We start from the raw sequence: 15,101 nt of genomic DNA on the forward strand, positions 1-15,101 counted from the left end.
TTCCAATGAATAAATGGACTCTATCAGCACAGAACGACTGTTCAAACCAAGTCCCTCCCTCGGTGCTCCATGGTGCGGCCAATCCAATCCTTTATATACAACTTCCCACCTGTTTGGTTTCCATCTATCTCTGCCCTTCTCTGGCTTTATGAAGCCCGAGCTGTCAATCAAAGAGGGGGAGGGGCGGGAGTGGTGAGAAGCTGAATTTAAAGGGAATCTGTCACCACATGTGACCTATGTAAGCTATTACTATGGGCATACAGAATATAGACGGCAGAGGAGAGGGATCCCTGTATGTCTCAGATCAGATGCCTTGTTGTGGAGAAATCATCTTTTATCACTATATATTAATGACGTCTTCCAGGCTCTGGGGAGGACGCTGCCTGGAAGATACCTCTGCCTGCAGAGCTTGTGAGACATGCGACGGTCACCAGTGTGATGGCCGCTCCTGATCTCACTGCAGAGCTGTGTGTGATTATACCTGACACATCTGCAGCTTCCTCGCCGCCTCCAGCTCACACACTGAAAGGATTACAATATTGTTACTATACAGCAGAGCTCAGAGAGAAGCAAAAAAACGTATTTGCAAGAAGACAAATTTCCTTTCTCCTGTTCTGTTACCCGCCTCGCGCTGGTAACCGTGGGGCCGGCCTCGCGCTGGTAACCGTGGGGCCGGCCTCGCGCTGGTAACCGTGGGGCCGGCCTCGCGCTGGTAACCGTGGGGCCGGCCTCGCGCTGGTAACCGTCGGGCCGGCCTCGCGCTGGTAACCGTCGGGCCGGCCTCGCGCTGGTAACTCTCCTTCATGTATAGTAGTCCCTGGATGCAGAGTTCTCTTCCGGGCAGCGTCCTCCCCAGAGCCTGGAAGACGTCATTTATATGTATAAGAAAAATGTGGATTTCTGTGGAATAAGACATGAGATTGCAGATATTAATATATCATTTTATTCAGCTTCCCATGACCTGTATGCCCATATAGACGGCTTATGAGGGACAATCCTACTGACAGATTCCCTTTAATTGATTGGCCCCCAAAATGATGTACTGAGGGGCAGGATTTAGTTTTAACAGTCACTCTGAGCTGACAGTCCCTTTAAAAGAGTGATACCATATGTTATAGTACAAAAGATGGAACAGACATTGTGGACCATCATTGATGATCACCCTTGTGGTTTTTGTTTTTTCGTTGCAGCATCCAGAAAATGACGATTCCGGCCCTCCTGTCTGGAAGAGATGCAATGGTTCGGTCACAGACTGGGTCTGGTACGTTTGGATTAGTCCATTTTCTTATAGGGGGAGTTACAGAATGGAAGGACACGTGGCTTTGTGAATGGTGGGAGTTACAAGTCTCCTCTATATAGGTGGGAGTCCCCCCTTTTAAAAAATCTTATGTATTGCATGTAGCTTATTTTTTAAAAACTGTTTTTATTGAAAAATTCCACAGGATAATGGTTACAAACGAATACTGTCATAATAAAAGGTCAGGGTAATCCAAACATTAACCATCCTCAGTTTAAGACAATTTACATCACATTCTCAATAATCAGAGTAAACAGTTAAAGAAAAAAAAAAACAATTTGAAACATAAGTTTGATTGTGGAGCATTGCACTCTTTACTAAGCCGGCCAGTTCCTTATCAGAATTCAGTATATATCAATTATAGTTGTAGCAGAGGTCCACTCTTACAGCCCATATATATCATATATCATTTCCCATACACTCAAAAGGGCATATATCAGGACTCATAACGTAAGATTAACGAGGTCATGGCACCAGGGGACAAGTGTGTTAAGGGCGAGTTACACCATCTTTCCCATATCCTTTGGAATTTCTGGGGACATCCCCTTTTCCTATATACTATATTCTCATATGGTATTGTATCATTCACGATTTTTTTCCATTGGTTGATAGTAGGAGATTTCCCTCCCATCCATCTTAGTGCTATCGCTTTCCTGGCCATAAATATAACCTCCCGGAGGAATGTCCGGTCAGTGTGTCCACATTTCCTCGTCCACAATACCCAAGACACAAAACTCTGGACTACATTCAATTGGCATCCCAACTATCCGTTCCAATGTAGTTATCACTTCACTCCAATATCTTCGTATCATCCCACAATTCCAAATAAGATGCCAGAAATCCGCTCCTGATTCCCCACATCTGTGACATTCATTAGATGCCATTCTACCAAATCTATACATTCTCACAGGGGTCAGGTAAGATTGATGTAGTGTGTATAATTGGATTAATTTATTATTGGCGGCTGGTGACACCACCGTATGCGCCTCCAGCGCATCATTCCACTGATCATCAGTTACAGAAGGGATTAATTGCCGCCATTTATTCTCTACAAGTCAAGTTGGGTAGAAGCGATCTTAGAGTTCAGTAGAAAGGTATATAGAGAAGATGCCACGCCTGTGGGTCCTTGAGATTTTAGTACCCCTATTAATGGGTATTTGGATATTCGCATCCTAGGATGTGGGAATTGTTGTGTTATGGCATGCCTCATTTGTAGATATCTAGAAATCCCTATGAGGGATCCCAAACTTTATATGAATTTGATCAAATGACAATAAAATTTCATTTTCAAAAATCTGATTGTGTTGTTATTCCGTGTTGTTCCAGACGATTGTGTCCTGTAGGTTTATCAGCTGTGGAAATTTGCATGTAGTTTATTAGTTATGTAAAGCATTCTGCAATAGTCAAATGTTGTGTGCAGTTCTCAGTACCTCTGATTGCTGTCACTTGCCTGAGGTTGGAATTCTTGGTCATGTGCTGCTCTCGTCACATAACTAGGTCCATTCCCTGACAGCAAGCAGAAGATATTTGAAGAATTGATATACAAAGTATATTACAAAATGGCTAGACTTTTCCTGACTGTTTATTATCGTGAATGATTGTAGCATCCTGGCGGGGTCATTGATATAAACTTTTTATCCTGGGCAGGTAAAACTTTGGCTTATGGCGTTCCCCTAGTGCAAGCACTGCAGGAAGTCACCCCAAAAATCCAGGTGACAACCCCTTTATTTAAATTTTGTAACCTACTGAGGCTTATTAGTTTGTAGCTAAGGAACAGCTTGAGCATGCTGAGAGTTGTAGTTCCACAGCTACAGGATGAAGACCACAACATTTGCCCATAAATGAATAACTACTATACAATCTCCTTTCCAACAGCGAAGCGACGGCCCATACGCCCTTATATTAGTGCCGACGAGAGAGGTAAGAGGCTGTAGATGGTTATAGAAGAATTTACATGATGTAATGGCGCGCATATTTCGTATCATTCACGGTTTCACTTTCTTCTTCTTCTTCCCCACAGTTAGCCCTACAGAGTTTCACCATCATTCAGAAGTTGCTGAAGGTAATAACCCCACGGACAGATATATAGGAAGGTGATTGCAGTACGCCAGAGCGAGCAAAGTATAGAAATAATTATCTCAAGTCCTTGTCTACATACGTTACTTTTCCGGTATTACACTCCAGAGCTGAACTCACTATTCTGCTGGTGCAGTCACTGTGTACATACATTACATTGCTGATCCTGCGTTACATCCTGTATTATACTCCAGAGCTGCACTCACTATTCTGCTGTTGCAGTCACTGTTTACATACATTACATTACTTATCCTGTACTGATCCTGAGTTACATCCTGTATTATATACTCCAGAGCTGCACTCACTATTCTGCTGGTGCAGTCACTGTTTACATACATTACATTACTTATCCTGTACTGATCCTGAGTTACATCCTGTATTATACTCCAGAGCTGCACTCACTATTCTGCTGGTGCAGTCACTGTCTACATACATTACATTACTTATCCTGTACTGATCCTGAGTTACATCCAGTATTATACTCCAGAGCTGCACTCACTATTCTGCTGGTGCAGTCACTGTGTACACACATTACATTACTGATCCTGAGTTACCTCCTGTATTATACTCCAGAGCTCCACTCACTATTCTCCTGTGCTGCTATAATGTAGTCTTTTATCATGTACATTTGCATTTTGCTGATTTTCAGCCTTTCATGTGGATTGTGCCTGGAGTTTTGATGGGTGGAGAAAAGAGAAAGTCAGAAAAGGCCAGGTAATGTGATTTCTAATTGTTTTTGTCAGGCTCTTTGTTTTTCCTGACCCACTGGCCTCTAGGTGTCGCTGTTTTCAGCATTGCCTTCTTTGTTAAGGTTACGGAAGGGCATTAATATCCTGATCTCCACTCCGGGGAGACTGGTCGATCACATCAGGTCCACGAAGAACATTCACTTCACTCACATTCGGTGGCTAGTGGTGGATGAGGCGGACAGGTGAATGAGAGCCCATAATACGGCGCTGATCCTCCCTCTACTCAGTTTCTGGCTCCTCACCCCAAAAACCGATCTGTATTGTCTGTAGGATTCTGGATTTGGGATTTGAGAAGGATCTCACGGCTATCCTGAATGCGCTGAACGCCCAGAGCGAACGGAGGCAGAACGTGCTACTGTCAGCAACACTGACCCAGGGTGAGAGGACACAACCGTACCGCACAGGACTATATCCCCCATCATCTTACGTCACTGAGCCCTGTATCTAATCCTACTTGTGTGATTCTCTCTGCTGAGCTGTTGTACCTAATCCTATCCTGTGTTGTATGTCTGCTGAGCTGTATCTGATCCTATCCTCTCTCTCAGGGGTGACTCGTCTGGCTGACATCAGTTTACACTCTCCTGTCGCTGTGTCAGTGGCCGCAGACCCTCGCAGTGAGCTGACGCTGGAGGTCCCATCCCCGGTGGAGCAGCGAGCTGCGGACACTTCGGGCTTTGCTATCCCGGAACGGCTTCTCCAGCACACGGTGGTGGTTCCCAGTAAGCTGAAGCTGGTTACGCTGGCCGCCTTCATACTGGGAAAATGGCAGGTGAGCGGCAGCCATGTCCTACATATCACACATCAGCTCGTATGTGCAGGGGTCTCCTACTCATCTCTCTGTACCCGGGAGATATCCACTTGTGCCTAATTTATACCCGGGTGTGGTATGTCAGCGCGGGATGTCATTCCTGGCTTGTGTATATATTGGGGGACCCGTATATCAGGATCTGTTCCTCTGACTGCTGTTTTATTCCAGTGTGATCCAAAACTGAAGATGATCGTCTTCTTCCCGAGCTGCGAACTGGTGGAGTTCTACCATACACTGCTGAGCAATGTCCTCCCCCTGCAGCAGCGCTCGAGAGAGCAGGCAGTGTTCCTGCGACTGCACGGGGGCATGAAGCAAGAGGTAATGGGGGGGTATACAAGGTCGGCGTCCTCCCTGTCCCCCGAGGGTCGGCGTCCTCCCTCATGTAGTTGATGATACCAGCGAGCAGTAGCGGCAGCTTCCTCCCTGCTTTTCACTCGGCACAATAATTATCTCGTTAGCAGCAGGTTTGATGATGTTCGTGTGCTGGAAATGTGCAGCCGCCTCCATCCTCCGCCACCTGAGGGTCTTTATTGGGACTAATCCTCCATGACCAGCTGCTCGCTGCCTTGTTACCACCTCCCAGGCAGGGCCGGGCATGGGGGGCAATTAGTTCCTGATGTTCTCACATTAGGAGCTTTAATGAAACTAAACAGGGACCCCCAGATGGCGGCACTCCACCCCACACTGGAAACAAATTAATAGTATCCTCCCTGTTATTTTAAGCCCCCCACCCTCCACCCGTCACCACTCCTCCCAGTCAGTGTTGGGGACATTACAAAGACACAAATCATCCCAGTAACCGGATCCCTTTAATCTTCCCAGCAGGACATATACTGGTGCCTCATTCTGTCTTGTCTGCGACTTTCCATTTTTAATCCCTTTTCTGCCAAAGTAAATGTATCTCAGTGACTGCGCTCCACGGCCGCAGTATAACGCGGGGGGCCGAGGTACAACTCGTCATGGCTGAAAATATAAAGAAACGGACTCTAGGCCAGAAAACACAAGTGGCTACAACATGCCTGTATCATACCGGCCGAGAGACCCAAGATAAAGCGGCGTCACAGCGCGCAGAAAGGGAATATTGCTTATGTCAGAGATTTAGGAAACTGTGTGATAACCCTCCTAGAAGGTGAAAATGGCAGCGGATTGGTTGTCGCCCAACTTTGTATGAGCCAGATATTCACTAATAAACGTTCTATGTGGGGATATACTAATTTTACACTCTGTTCTGGGTTACAGGATAGGACTGCCGTTTTCCAGCAGTTTTCAGGGGCCAGAGCTGGAGTCCTGCTGTGTACGGTGAGTAGCCACGTTCGACGGGGGGGGCGGTCCCTGCCCTCGTTCGCCGGGGTAGACGGGGGTGGGGGGGACGCTGCCCTCGTGCGGCGGGGTAGACGGGGCGCTGCCGCGTGCGGCCCAGGGCTCCATTGTTTGTGCCCAGTGACTCTTAGATTAGGGAATTGGCATTTATGCGATTTCCTGACTTCTATCTCGGCCTCCAGTCTTCTGTCCAGACTGGAGGATGACAGAAGATCCTAGGCCGGCGGCTGTCTGAGCATGGCCGCCTCCTTGTACCGGGCCCTTGTATGCCCTTCATCTCCCCTCCGCCGGCAGGAGACGGCTGAGTTTAATTTCCCTTCTTTGCGGCGCTGGCACCATTCGGCAGCAGCCAGTTTGTGATCGCCATCGTACGGCCGCCAGCCTGCTGCCCGCTACAGAAGGCAGCGCAATTAGCTACCTAATCGTGGCAGCTGTTGATCGGAGAACGTGTGAAGCTTGGAGCGTCCGACCCACCGCCAACTTGTAAATTACAGCCATCTACAGTAATTAGTGCTGAAAACAGCTTATCCGGGAGGAGTGCTTATTAACCATTTCAGAGCTGGCGCCATGTCGCCTCATCCCTCAATGGGACGGGTATGTCGCCCGGACACGGTGACACGATTAAGTCAAAGATATTGGAACGAGGCAGCCGGTAAGTCAAGGATTTGACTGGTTGTAGCTCAGACTTAGTTCTGCTTGCTTGAGCTTCCTCCGCCAGCCCTGGATGGCACAGATGGAAATCAGCTTGCTCAGGTGCCCGCCTGTCAGCCGGATTAAAATGACTCATTTATTTACCGTGGAAGCACACCCAGTATGGCAGCTAGCGGGGCGAACGTCTCCACCAGAGAGATGGAAGCGGCCATCCCGCCCTTTTGGTCCTGCCAAAAGTCATTATTGCAGAGCGTAGCGAGGCCTCAGCAGGGGAGGGTGCCCCGCCGTTACGGCGACAGATTGGGCTGAGAAATAAAGTCAGGCTGAGCCGAGCACGGGAGGCCAAGACTCTTGGCTGCAGGAACCAGAATATGGCAACACGAGTTAACGTGGCTGAGTAAACAGCAAATCATTTCCTAAATGACCTTTTTGCTCCCCCCTCTCCTCTACCCTCCTTCTCTGATGCCACGGTGAAGATGAGCTGCCGGTAGGCGCCATGCCAGGAACGGGCAAGGTGGAAGCACTAAATTCTGCTGCAGTCTGGGGTTACATTGGAGGAAAGTCAGCTTCACACCAGGCAGCAACGATCGCTAGGCCGTCCTTCCTGCATATGTTCCTATCAGGAAAGCGCATACTATATGGGAGTTATGTGAGCATGCAGATAGCAAAGTACCCATGTTATATCAGCAGTGGTACAGCCCTGCACCCATCTCGTAGCAAAAACCAAAAGCAATGAAGTGGAATATAAGTTGGTGTGCATGCAGCGTGCAGGCACATGTTCACACTGGCCACTCACTAAGCAGACAAAACCTAAGATAAAAACAAACTGAGCAAATGCCCTGCAGTTAATAAATAAATCGCAATAGTGAATGAAAATAACATTGGGTGCCTTTTTAACATAATTTTGATCAAAAAAATATAAAAGCCATCCCACCCTATTCAGATCGGGCCTTACCATATGTGTAATGACACCTGCACCTACACACTGCATGCACACCAACTTATATTCCAGCTCATTGCTTTCGGTTTTTGCTTCAGGTTTCTGCACTTGGTGCTGGTAAGGGGGCTGCCTCCCTTTTCTTTAAGCTGGACATTGTTTACATAGCACCCCACTGCTGGGAGTCCATTAGTTGGGCCTCAGTCCTTCTTGGCCCTTATTCACATGTATGTCATTAGACACATTGTAAGATTTTAATACTAGAGGTTAGGACCGCCCTGAATAGGGTCACTACTACGTGGTGGGATGGCTTTTACGTTTTTTTTTTGTTGTTTTTTTTACCTTATGTTAACTTAGCACCCTATATTTTCATGCACTATTGCTATTTATTTATTTACAGCAGGGTATTTACCCATGTCATAGCAGCATCGGTACCGCCGTGCCCCCCCCCCCCCCCGTGTGACGGCAGCATCGGTACAGCCGTGCCCCCTCCTCTCACTTGACGGCGGCATCGGTGCGCACCTCCCTGCCCCCCTCGTGACGGCGGCATCGGTGCCTACCTCCCTGCCCCCCACGTGACGGCGGCGTCGATGCGTACCTCCCTGCCTCCCACGTGACGGCGGCATCGGTGCGTATATCGCCCTGCCCCCCACGTGACGGCGGCATCGGTGCGTATATCGCCCTGCCCCCCACGTGACGGCGGCATCGGTGCGTATATCGCCCTGCCCCCCACGTGACGGCGGCATCGGTGCGTATATATCGCCCTGCCCCCCACGTGACGGCGGCATCGGTGCGTATATATCGCCCTGCCCCCCACGTGACTGCGGCATCGGTGCGTATATATCGCCCTGCCCCCCACGTGACTGCGGCATCGGTGCGTATATATCGCCCTGCCCCCCACGTGACGGCGGCATCGGTGCGTATATATCGCCCTGCCCCCCACGTGACGGCGGCATCGGTGCGTATATATCGCCCTGCCCCCACGTGACGGCGGCATCGGTGCGTATATATCGCCCTGCCCCCCACGTGACGGCGGCATCGGTGCGTATATATCGCCCTGCCCCCCACGTGACGGCGGCATCGGTGCGTATATATCGCCCTGCCCCCCACGTGACGGCGGCATCGGTGCGTATATATCGCCCTGCCCCCCACGTGACGGCGGCATCGGTGCGTATATATCGCCCTGCCCCCCACGTGACGGCGGCATCGGTGCGTATATATCGCCCTGCCCCCCACGTGACGGCGGCATCGGTGCGTATATATCGCCCTGCCCCCCACGTGACGGCGGCATCGGTGCGTATATATCGCCCTGCCCCCCACGTGACGGCGGCATCGGTGCGTATATATCGCCCTGCCCCCCACGTGACGGCGGCATCGGTGCGTATATATCGCCCTGCCCCCCACGTGACGGCGGCATCGGTGCGTATATATCGCCCTGCCCCCCACGTGACGGCGGCATCGGTGCGTATATATCGCCCTGCCCCCCACGTGACGGCGGCATCGGTGCGTATATATCGCCCTGCCCCCCACGTGACGGCGGCATCGGTGCGTATATATCGCCCTGCCCCCCACGTGACGGCGGCATCGGTGCGTATATATCGCCCTGCCCCCCACGTGACGGCGGCATCGGTGCTTATATAGCCCTGCCCCCCCACGTGACGGTGGCATCGGTGCGTATATAGCCCGGCCCCCCACGTGACGGCAGAGTCATGTTTTTTCTCTTTCTTGCAGGATGTCGCTGCTCGGGGACTGGATCTTCCCCAGGTCACCTGGATTGTACAGGTGAGTTCCCACTACCCCAGTACAGCCTTTTTTTGTTGTCCAAGAGCAGTTCACTTTTCTCCTGAAATCCTCTGTGCTGCTGCGGAGGGCACTTTCTACGTTTTCTACTTTAACCTCACATCATGACTCTTAAGTTGGAAGATCGCTCCTCCCTGACCGCTCACAATCCGTACACAGCCCTTCTGAAATACTCTGTGTTGCTGTGAATCACTTAGTGCAGAGAAACATATATAGAATCTTCCATGTGTATAAATGTCCAGATAACTCCCAGGAAGCGCTGAGTCCTGCAGGATAGATGGGCGAGGCGTCTTGTAGCACAGACATCCCCGGTATAAATTTGTGCTGGCAGGTGAGCGTGTTCCCACTTGTCCATATGTACAAACAGCTCTTCTGCCTATAAACCCGCTGTAGCCCCCATACAGCCCCCGGATTGCTGAGCTCGCCCGGTGTCACCTCCACATCCGTCTCCTCAGCGGTGTCTCTGAGAATAGATGCAGGCAGGCTAACGATGAGACGGGAGCGGGGTGAGAGGGAGAGATCGCACAGGACAGCTTCTCCGGAGAGCGGCCCATTAGCTCCACATCTAGCATGCGTTTTGTCTTCACATGTCAGAGCGCAGCGCTCCCCTGACAGCCACATCTGAGCACATCCTTCTCCTCCACTGCACTGCCATCTGATAGACTCCTCATGGCTTGCCGGGATCCTGTTATATGTGGGGTAATTATGGCTCCAAGAATTCATCCCAACAATACGTCATTCACCGCACACTCATCTCTGCCTGTCATGATATCCGTGTCCCAGCTCCGCGCCCCAGAACAGAGGCTGAAATATGTCTGTGTCTGCCTAACCCAAGAGGGGAGATGGGACACATCTAAAAATGGCCACCATAGATTGAGACAGATAATGCACAGATGAGATAAGTATGGCCATAATCACTGCTGTACTATTGTGTATGAATACAGTAGAATACTGCCCCCTATGTAAAATAATATAACTAGTATAATACTGCCCCTATGTACAAGAATATACCTACTATAATACTGCCCCTATGTACAAGAATATAACTACTATAATACTGCCCCTATGTACAAGAATATAACTACTATAATACTGCCCCTATGTGCAAGAATATAACTACTATAATACTGCGCCCTATGTACAAGAATATAACTACTATAATACTGCGCCCTGTGTGCAAGAATATAACTACTATAATACTGCTCCCTATGTACTAGAATATAACTACTATAATACTGCCCCCTATGTACAAGAATATAACTACTATAATACTGCCCCTGTGTACAAGAATATAACTACTATAATACTGCCCCATATGTACAAGAATATAACTACTATAATACTGCCCCCTATGTACAAGAATATAACTACTATAATACTGCCCCCTATGTGCAAGAATATAACTACTATAATACTGCGCCCTATGTGCAAGAATATAACTACTATAATACTGCCACCTATGTGCAAGAATATAACTACTATAATACTGCGCCCTATGTGCAAGAATATAACTACTATAATACTGCGCCCTATGTGCAAGAATATAACTACTATAATACTGCTCCCTATGTACTAGAATATAACTACTATAATACTGCCCCCTATGTACAAGAATATAACTACTATAATACTGCCCCCTATGTACAAGAATATAACTACTATAATACTGCCTCCTATGTACAAGAATATAACTACTATAATACTGCCTCCTATGTACAAGAATATAACTACTATAATACTGCCTCCTATGTACAAGAATATAACTACTATAATACTGCCCCTATGTACAAGAATATAAATACTATAATACTGCCCCCTATGTACAAGAATATAACTGCTATAATACTGCCCCCTATGGACAAGGATATAACATTTTGGGAGTTTATTTTCCTACTCTGTTCATTACATCCCACAGTACAACGCTCCTGCATCTGCTGCAGAATATATCCACCGTGTTGGACGTACCGCCAGGCTCGGCGCCCATGGAAGCAGTTTGCTCATCCTAATCCCATCAGAGGCTGAATACATTCAAACATTGGTGAATCACAAGATCAGGTAGGAAATATGTTAATTGAATCTTGTTTTTGGATTGCACTACCACTGAAGACCTTTTCGTGGTATGGGGGCGCTCTTGACCATTGAGAGCATTGTGTAACTTGATGACATACATTGTGATGGTATATAGAAGAGCTGTCCCAGAGATGTTCGACTGCATAAGTGAGCAGCCACATTTGTCCATATATAAGGCTATGGGCCATTGCCTGGTCACTCTGCTCTTCCCATAACTAAATATCCTGTTTTAGTTTTTCATATGACCACAGAAGCTCATTATTATTCTAGTTTTCATTCTTCTGCACCATCATAGGATTTTCTTCTTGTTCTCAGTGTCTCAGAGATGAAGATGGAAGAGATCTTGTCTAACCTGCTCCTGGAGGACTTCTTAGTAATCAAGAGAGGGAAGGTAAGAAGCCGTATCCCGAAAGTAATCAGATAGCTTAGGTCGCACTTCACTGTTGGGTATCGTACATTACACTACATCCTGCATTATACTTCAGAGCTGCACTCCCTATTCTGCTGGTACAGTCACTGTGTATATACATTACTGATCCTGAGTTACATCCTGTATTATACCCCAGAGCTGCACTCACTATTCTGCTGGTGCAGTCACTGTGTACATACATTACATTACTGATCCTGAGTTACATCCTGTATTATACTCCAGAGCTGCACTCACTATTCTGCTGGTGCAGTCGCTGTGTACACAATTACATTACTTATCCTGTACTGATCCTGAGTTACATCCTGTATGATACCCCAGAGCTGCACTCACTATTCTGCTGGTGCAGTCACTGTGTACATACATTACATTACTTATCCTGTGCTGGTCCTGAGTTACATCCTGTATTATACTCCAGAGCTGCACTCACTATTCTGCTGGTGCAGTCGCTGTGTATATACATACCTATACTGTACATTTGTACTGTGCATCATCTATAAGGTCGTATATACAGTGAAGGAAATATTTATTTGATCCCTTGCTGTTTTTGTAAGTTTGCCCACTGACAAAGACATGAACAGCCTATAATTTTAAGGGTAGGTTAATTTTAACATTGAGAGATAGAATATCCAAAAATAAAATAAAAAAAATCGCATTGTATAAATTAGATACATTTATTTGCATTTTGCAGTGAGAAATAAGTATTTGATCCCTCTGGCAAACAACACTTCATACTTGGTGGCAAAACCCTTATTGACGAGCACAGCAGTCAGACATTTTTTGTAGTTGATGATGAGGTTTGCACACATGTCAGGAGGAATTTTGGTCCACTCCTCTTTGCAGATCATCTCTAAATCTTTCATATTTTGATGCGGTCACTTGGCAACTCGGAGCTTCAACTCCCTCCATAAGTTTTCTATGGGATTAAGGTCTGGAGACTGGCTAGGACACTCCATGACCTTACTGTGCTTCTTCTTGAGCCACTCCTTTGTTGCCTTGGCTGTATGATTTGGGTCATTGTCTTGCTGGAAGACCCAGCCGCGACCCATTTTTAATGTCCTGGTGGAAGGAAGGAGGTTGTCACTCAGGATTTTACGGTACATGGCTCCATCCATCCTCCCATTGATGAGGTTAAGTAGTCCTGTGCCTGTAACAGAGAAACACCCCCAAAACATAATGTTTCCACCTCCATGCTTGACAGTGGGGACGGTGTTCTTTCGGTCATAGGCAGCATTTCTCTTCCTCCAAACACGGCGAGTTGAGTTAATGCCAAAGAGCTCAATTTTTGTCTCCTCTGACCACAGCACCTTCTCCCAGTAACTCACAGAAACATCCAGGTGTTCATTGGCAAACTTCAGATGGGCCTGCACATGTGCCTTCTTGAGTAGGGGGACCTCGCGGGCACTGCAGGATTTTAAATCTTTAAAGCGTAATGTGTTACCAATGGTTTTCTTGGTGACTGTGGTCCCAGCTGCCATGAGATCATTAACAAGTTCCCCCCTTGTAGTTTTAGGCTGATCTCTCACCTTCCTCTTGATCAAGGATACCCCACGAGGTGAGATTTTGCATGGTGCCCCAGATCGATGTCGATTGACAGTCATTTTGTATTTCTTCCATTTTCTTACTATTGCACCAACAGTTGTCTCCTTCTCACCCAGCGTTTTACTTATGGTTTTGTAGCCCATTCCAGCTTTGTGCAGGTCTATGATCTTGTCCCTGACATCCTTAGAAAGCTCTTTGGTCTTGCCCATGTTGTAGAGGTTAGAGGCTGACTGATTAATTGAGTCTGTGGACAGGAGTCTTTTATACAGGTGACTATGTAAGACAGCTGTCTTTAATGCAGGGAACGAGATGATTAGGAGCGTCTGACTGGTCTGTAGGAGCCAGAACTCATAATGGTTTGTAGGGGATGAAATACTTATTTCTCACTGCAAAATGCAAAAAAATTATCTAAAAATATACCATGTGATTTTTTTGGGGGATATTCTATCTCTCAATATTAAAATTAACCTCCTCTTAAAATTATAGGCTGTTCATGTCTTTGTCAGTGGGCAAACTTACAAAAACAGCAAGGGATCAAATAATTATTTCCTTCACTGTAAGTACATCCCAAGGTTCAATAGTGATGACGGTTTCTTGGGCTCTAGGGGGCAGTATAGAGTGGCCATGATGGAGCAGTTACAATGTAGCAGGTGGAAACAGAAGCACTGTTCCTCCTGGAGAGCTCCAGTTGGGTGAGGGGTGTTCTCTTCCCGATGCTTCTCCCCCTTCCTTTGTAATATATTGTCATATTATCACTAATCCCCCGGCAGTTGTGACATTGAGACAAGTCATCTGTCACTTAAGATTGAGCGCTCTTTAATTTTCTGGCGCTCTCGCAGCAGGGCAGGCTTCAATTTGAGGTCTTTATTGGAATTCTTGAAGACTCTCTCGCCTTTTCCTGCGGATCTCAGATCTATTCTGAGCCCTGTTACAGAAAGTCTACAGTAACCAACAGAGGGATTGAGCCGGGGCTTCGGCTCTGTTTATTTAACGCTTTAGCGGGATTGTTCTTCCCTGCTCGCTCACCCCCGCCCCGGCCGGCCGGCTTTCCAATATTACTTTAGCAACTGTTGTGTTCACACAGACCCCCTTTACCTCTCACCCCCTCTCTGCCAGTCCCCTCTCTTCCTTCTCATTAATCTGCAGATGTTAACAGGAATTGCGGACGAGTAGAAGCGAGGAGGTGGGGAGAGGAGGGAGATGGAGGCGAAGCCGGATTATTTTTTTGTATTTCCTGCGTTATTAAAGTGCTTTAGTTTTAATATCTGTGGATTGTGTCCACCTGGGGAGATGGGTAACTTGGGCAATTTTGCATTAATATTAAAAAATAAAATAATAATAATAATAAAAATGTGATAAAGTTACATTACTTAAAGGGATAGGCGCTCACCCAGCAGCCAATATGTGGGAGGATCAGTTTTTGC

General features: G+C 47.4%; 1 protein-coding gene across 2 annotated transcripts in view; it reads left to right on the forward strand.

Moving 5' to 3' along the window:
* DDX31 (DEAD-box helicase 31) overlaps nucleotides 1-15,101 on the forward strand; it is a 30,912-nt gene that overhangs the window by 3,627 nt on the left and 12,184 nt on the right. For both annotated transcript variants that reach the window (XM_073640660.1, XM_073640661.1), the window contains exons 5-17: nucleotides 1,191-1,261; nucleotides 2,945-3,009; nucleotides 3,173-3,217; nucleotides 3,318-3,359; nucleotides 4,023-4,087; nucleotides 4,185-4,304; nucleotides 4,393-4,499; nucleotides 4,668-4,891; nucleotides 5,099-5,248; nucleotides 6,170-6,229; nucleotides 9,570-9,620; nucleotides 11,554-11,693; nucleotides 12,024-12,099. In XM_073640660.1, the coding sequence (XP_073496761.1) occupies nucleotides 1,191-1,261; nucleotides 2,945-3,009; nucleotides 3,173-3,217; nucleotides 3,318-3,359; nucleotides 4,023-4,087; nucleotides 4,185-4,304; nucleotides 4,393-4,499; nucleotides 4,668-4,891; nucleotides 5,099-5,248; nucleotides 6,170-6,229; nucleotides 9,570-9,620; nucleotides 11,554-11,693; nucleotides 12,024-12,099 (1,216 nt within the window). The remainder of the gene's footprint in view (nucleotides 1-1,190; nucleotides 1,262-2,944; nucleotides 3,010-3,172; nucleotides 3,218-3,317; nucleotides 3,360-4,022; nucleotides 4,088-4,184; nucleotides 4,305-4,392; nucleotides 4,500-4,667; nucleotides 4,892-5,098; nucleotides 5,249-6,169; nucleotides 6,230-9,569; nucleotides 9,621-11,553; nucleotides 11,694-12,023; nucleotides 12,100-15,101) is intronic.

Source organism: Phyllobates terribilis, unplaced genomic scaffold (genome assembly GCF_046119375.1).
Source record: "Phyllobates terribilis strain yellow unplaced genomic scaffold, ASM4611937v1 Scaffold_7__3_contigs__length_470593459, whole genome shotgun sequence".
Lineage (NCBI taxonomy): Eukaryota > Metazoa > Chordata > Amphibia > Anura > Dendrobatidae > Phyllobates > Phyllobates terribilis.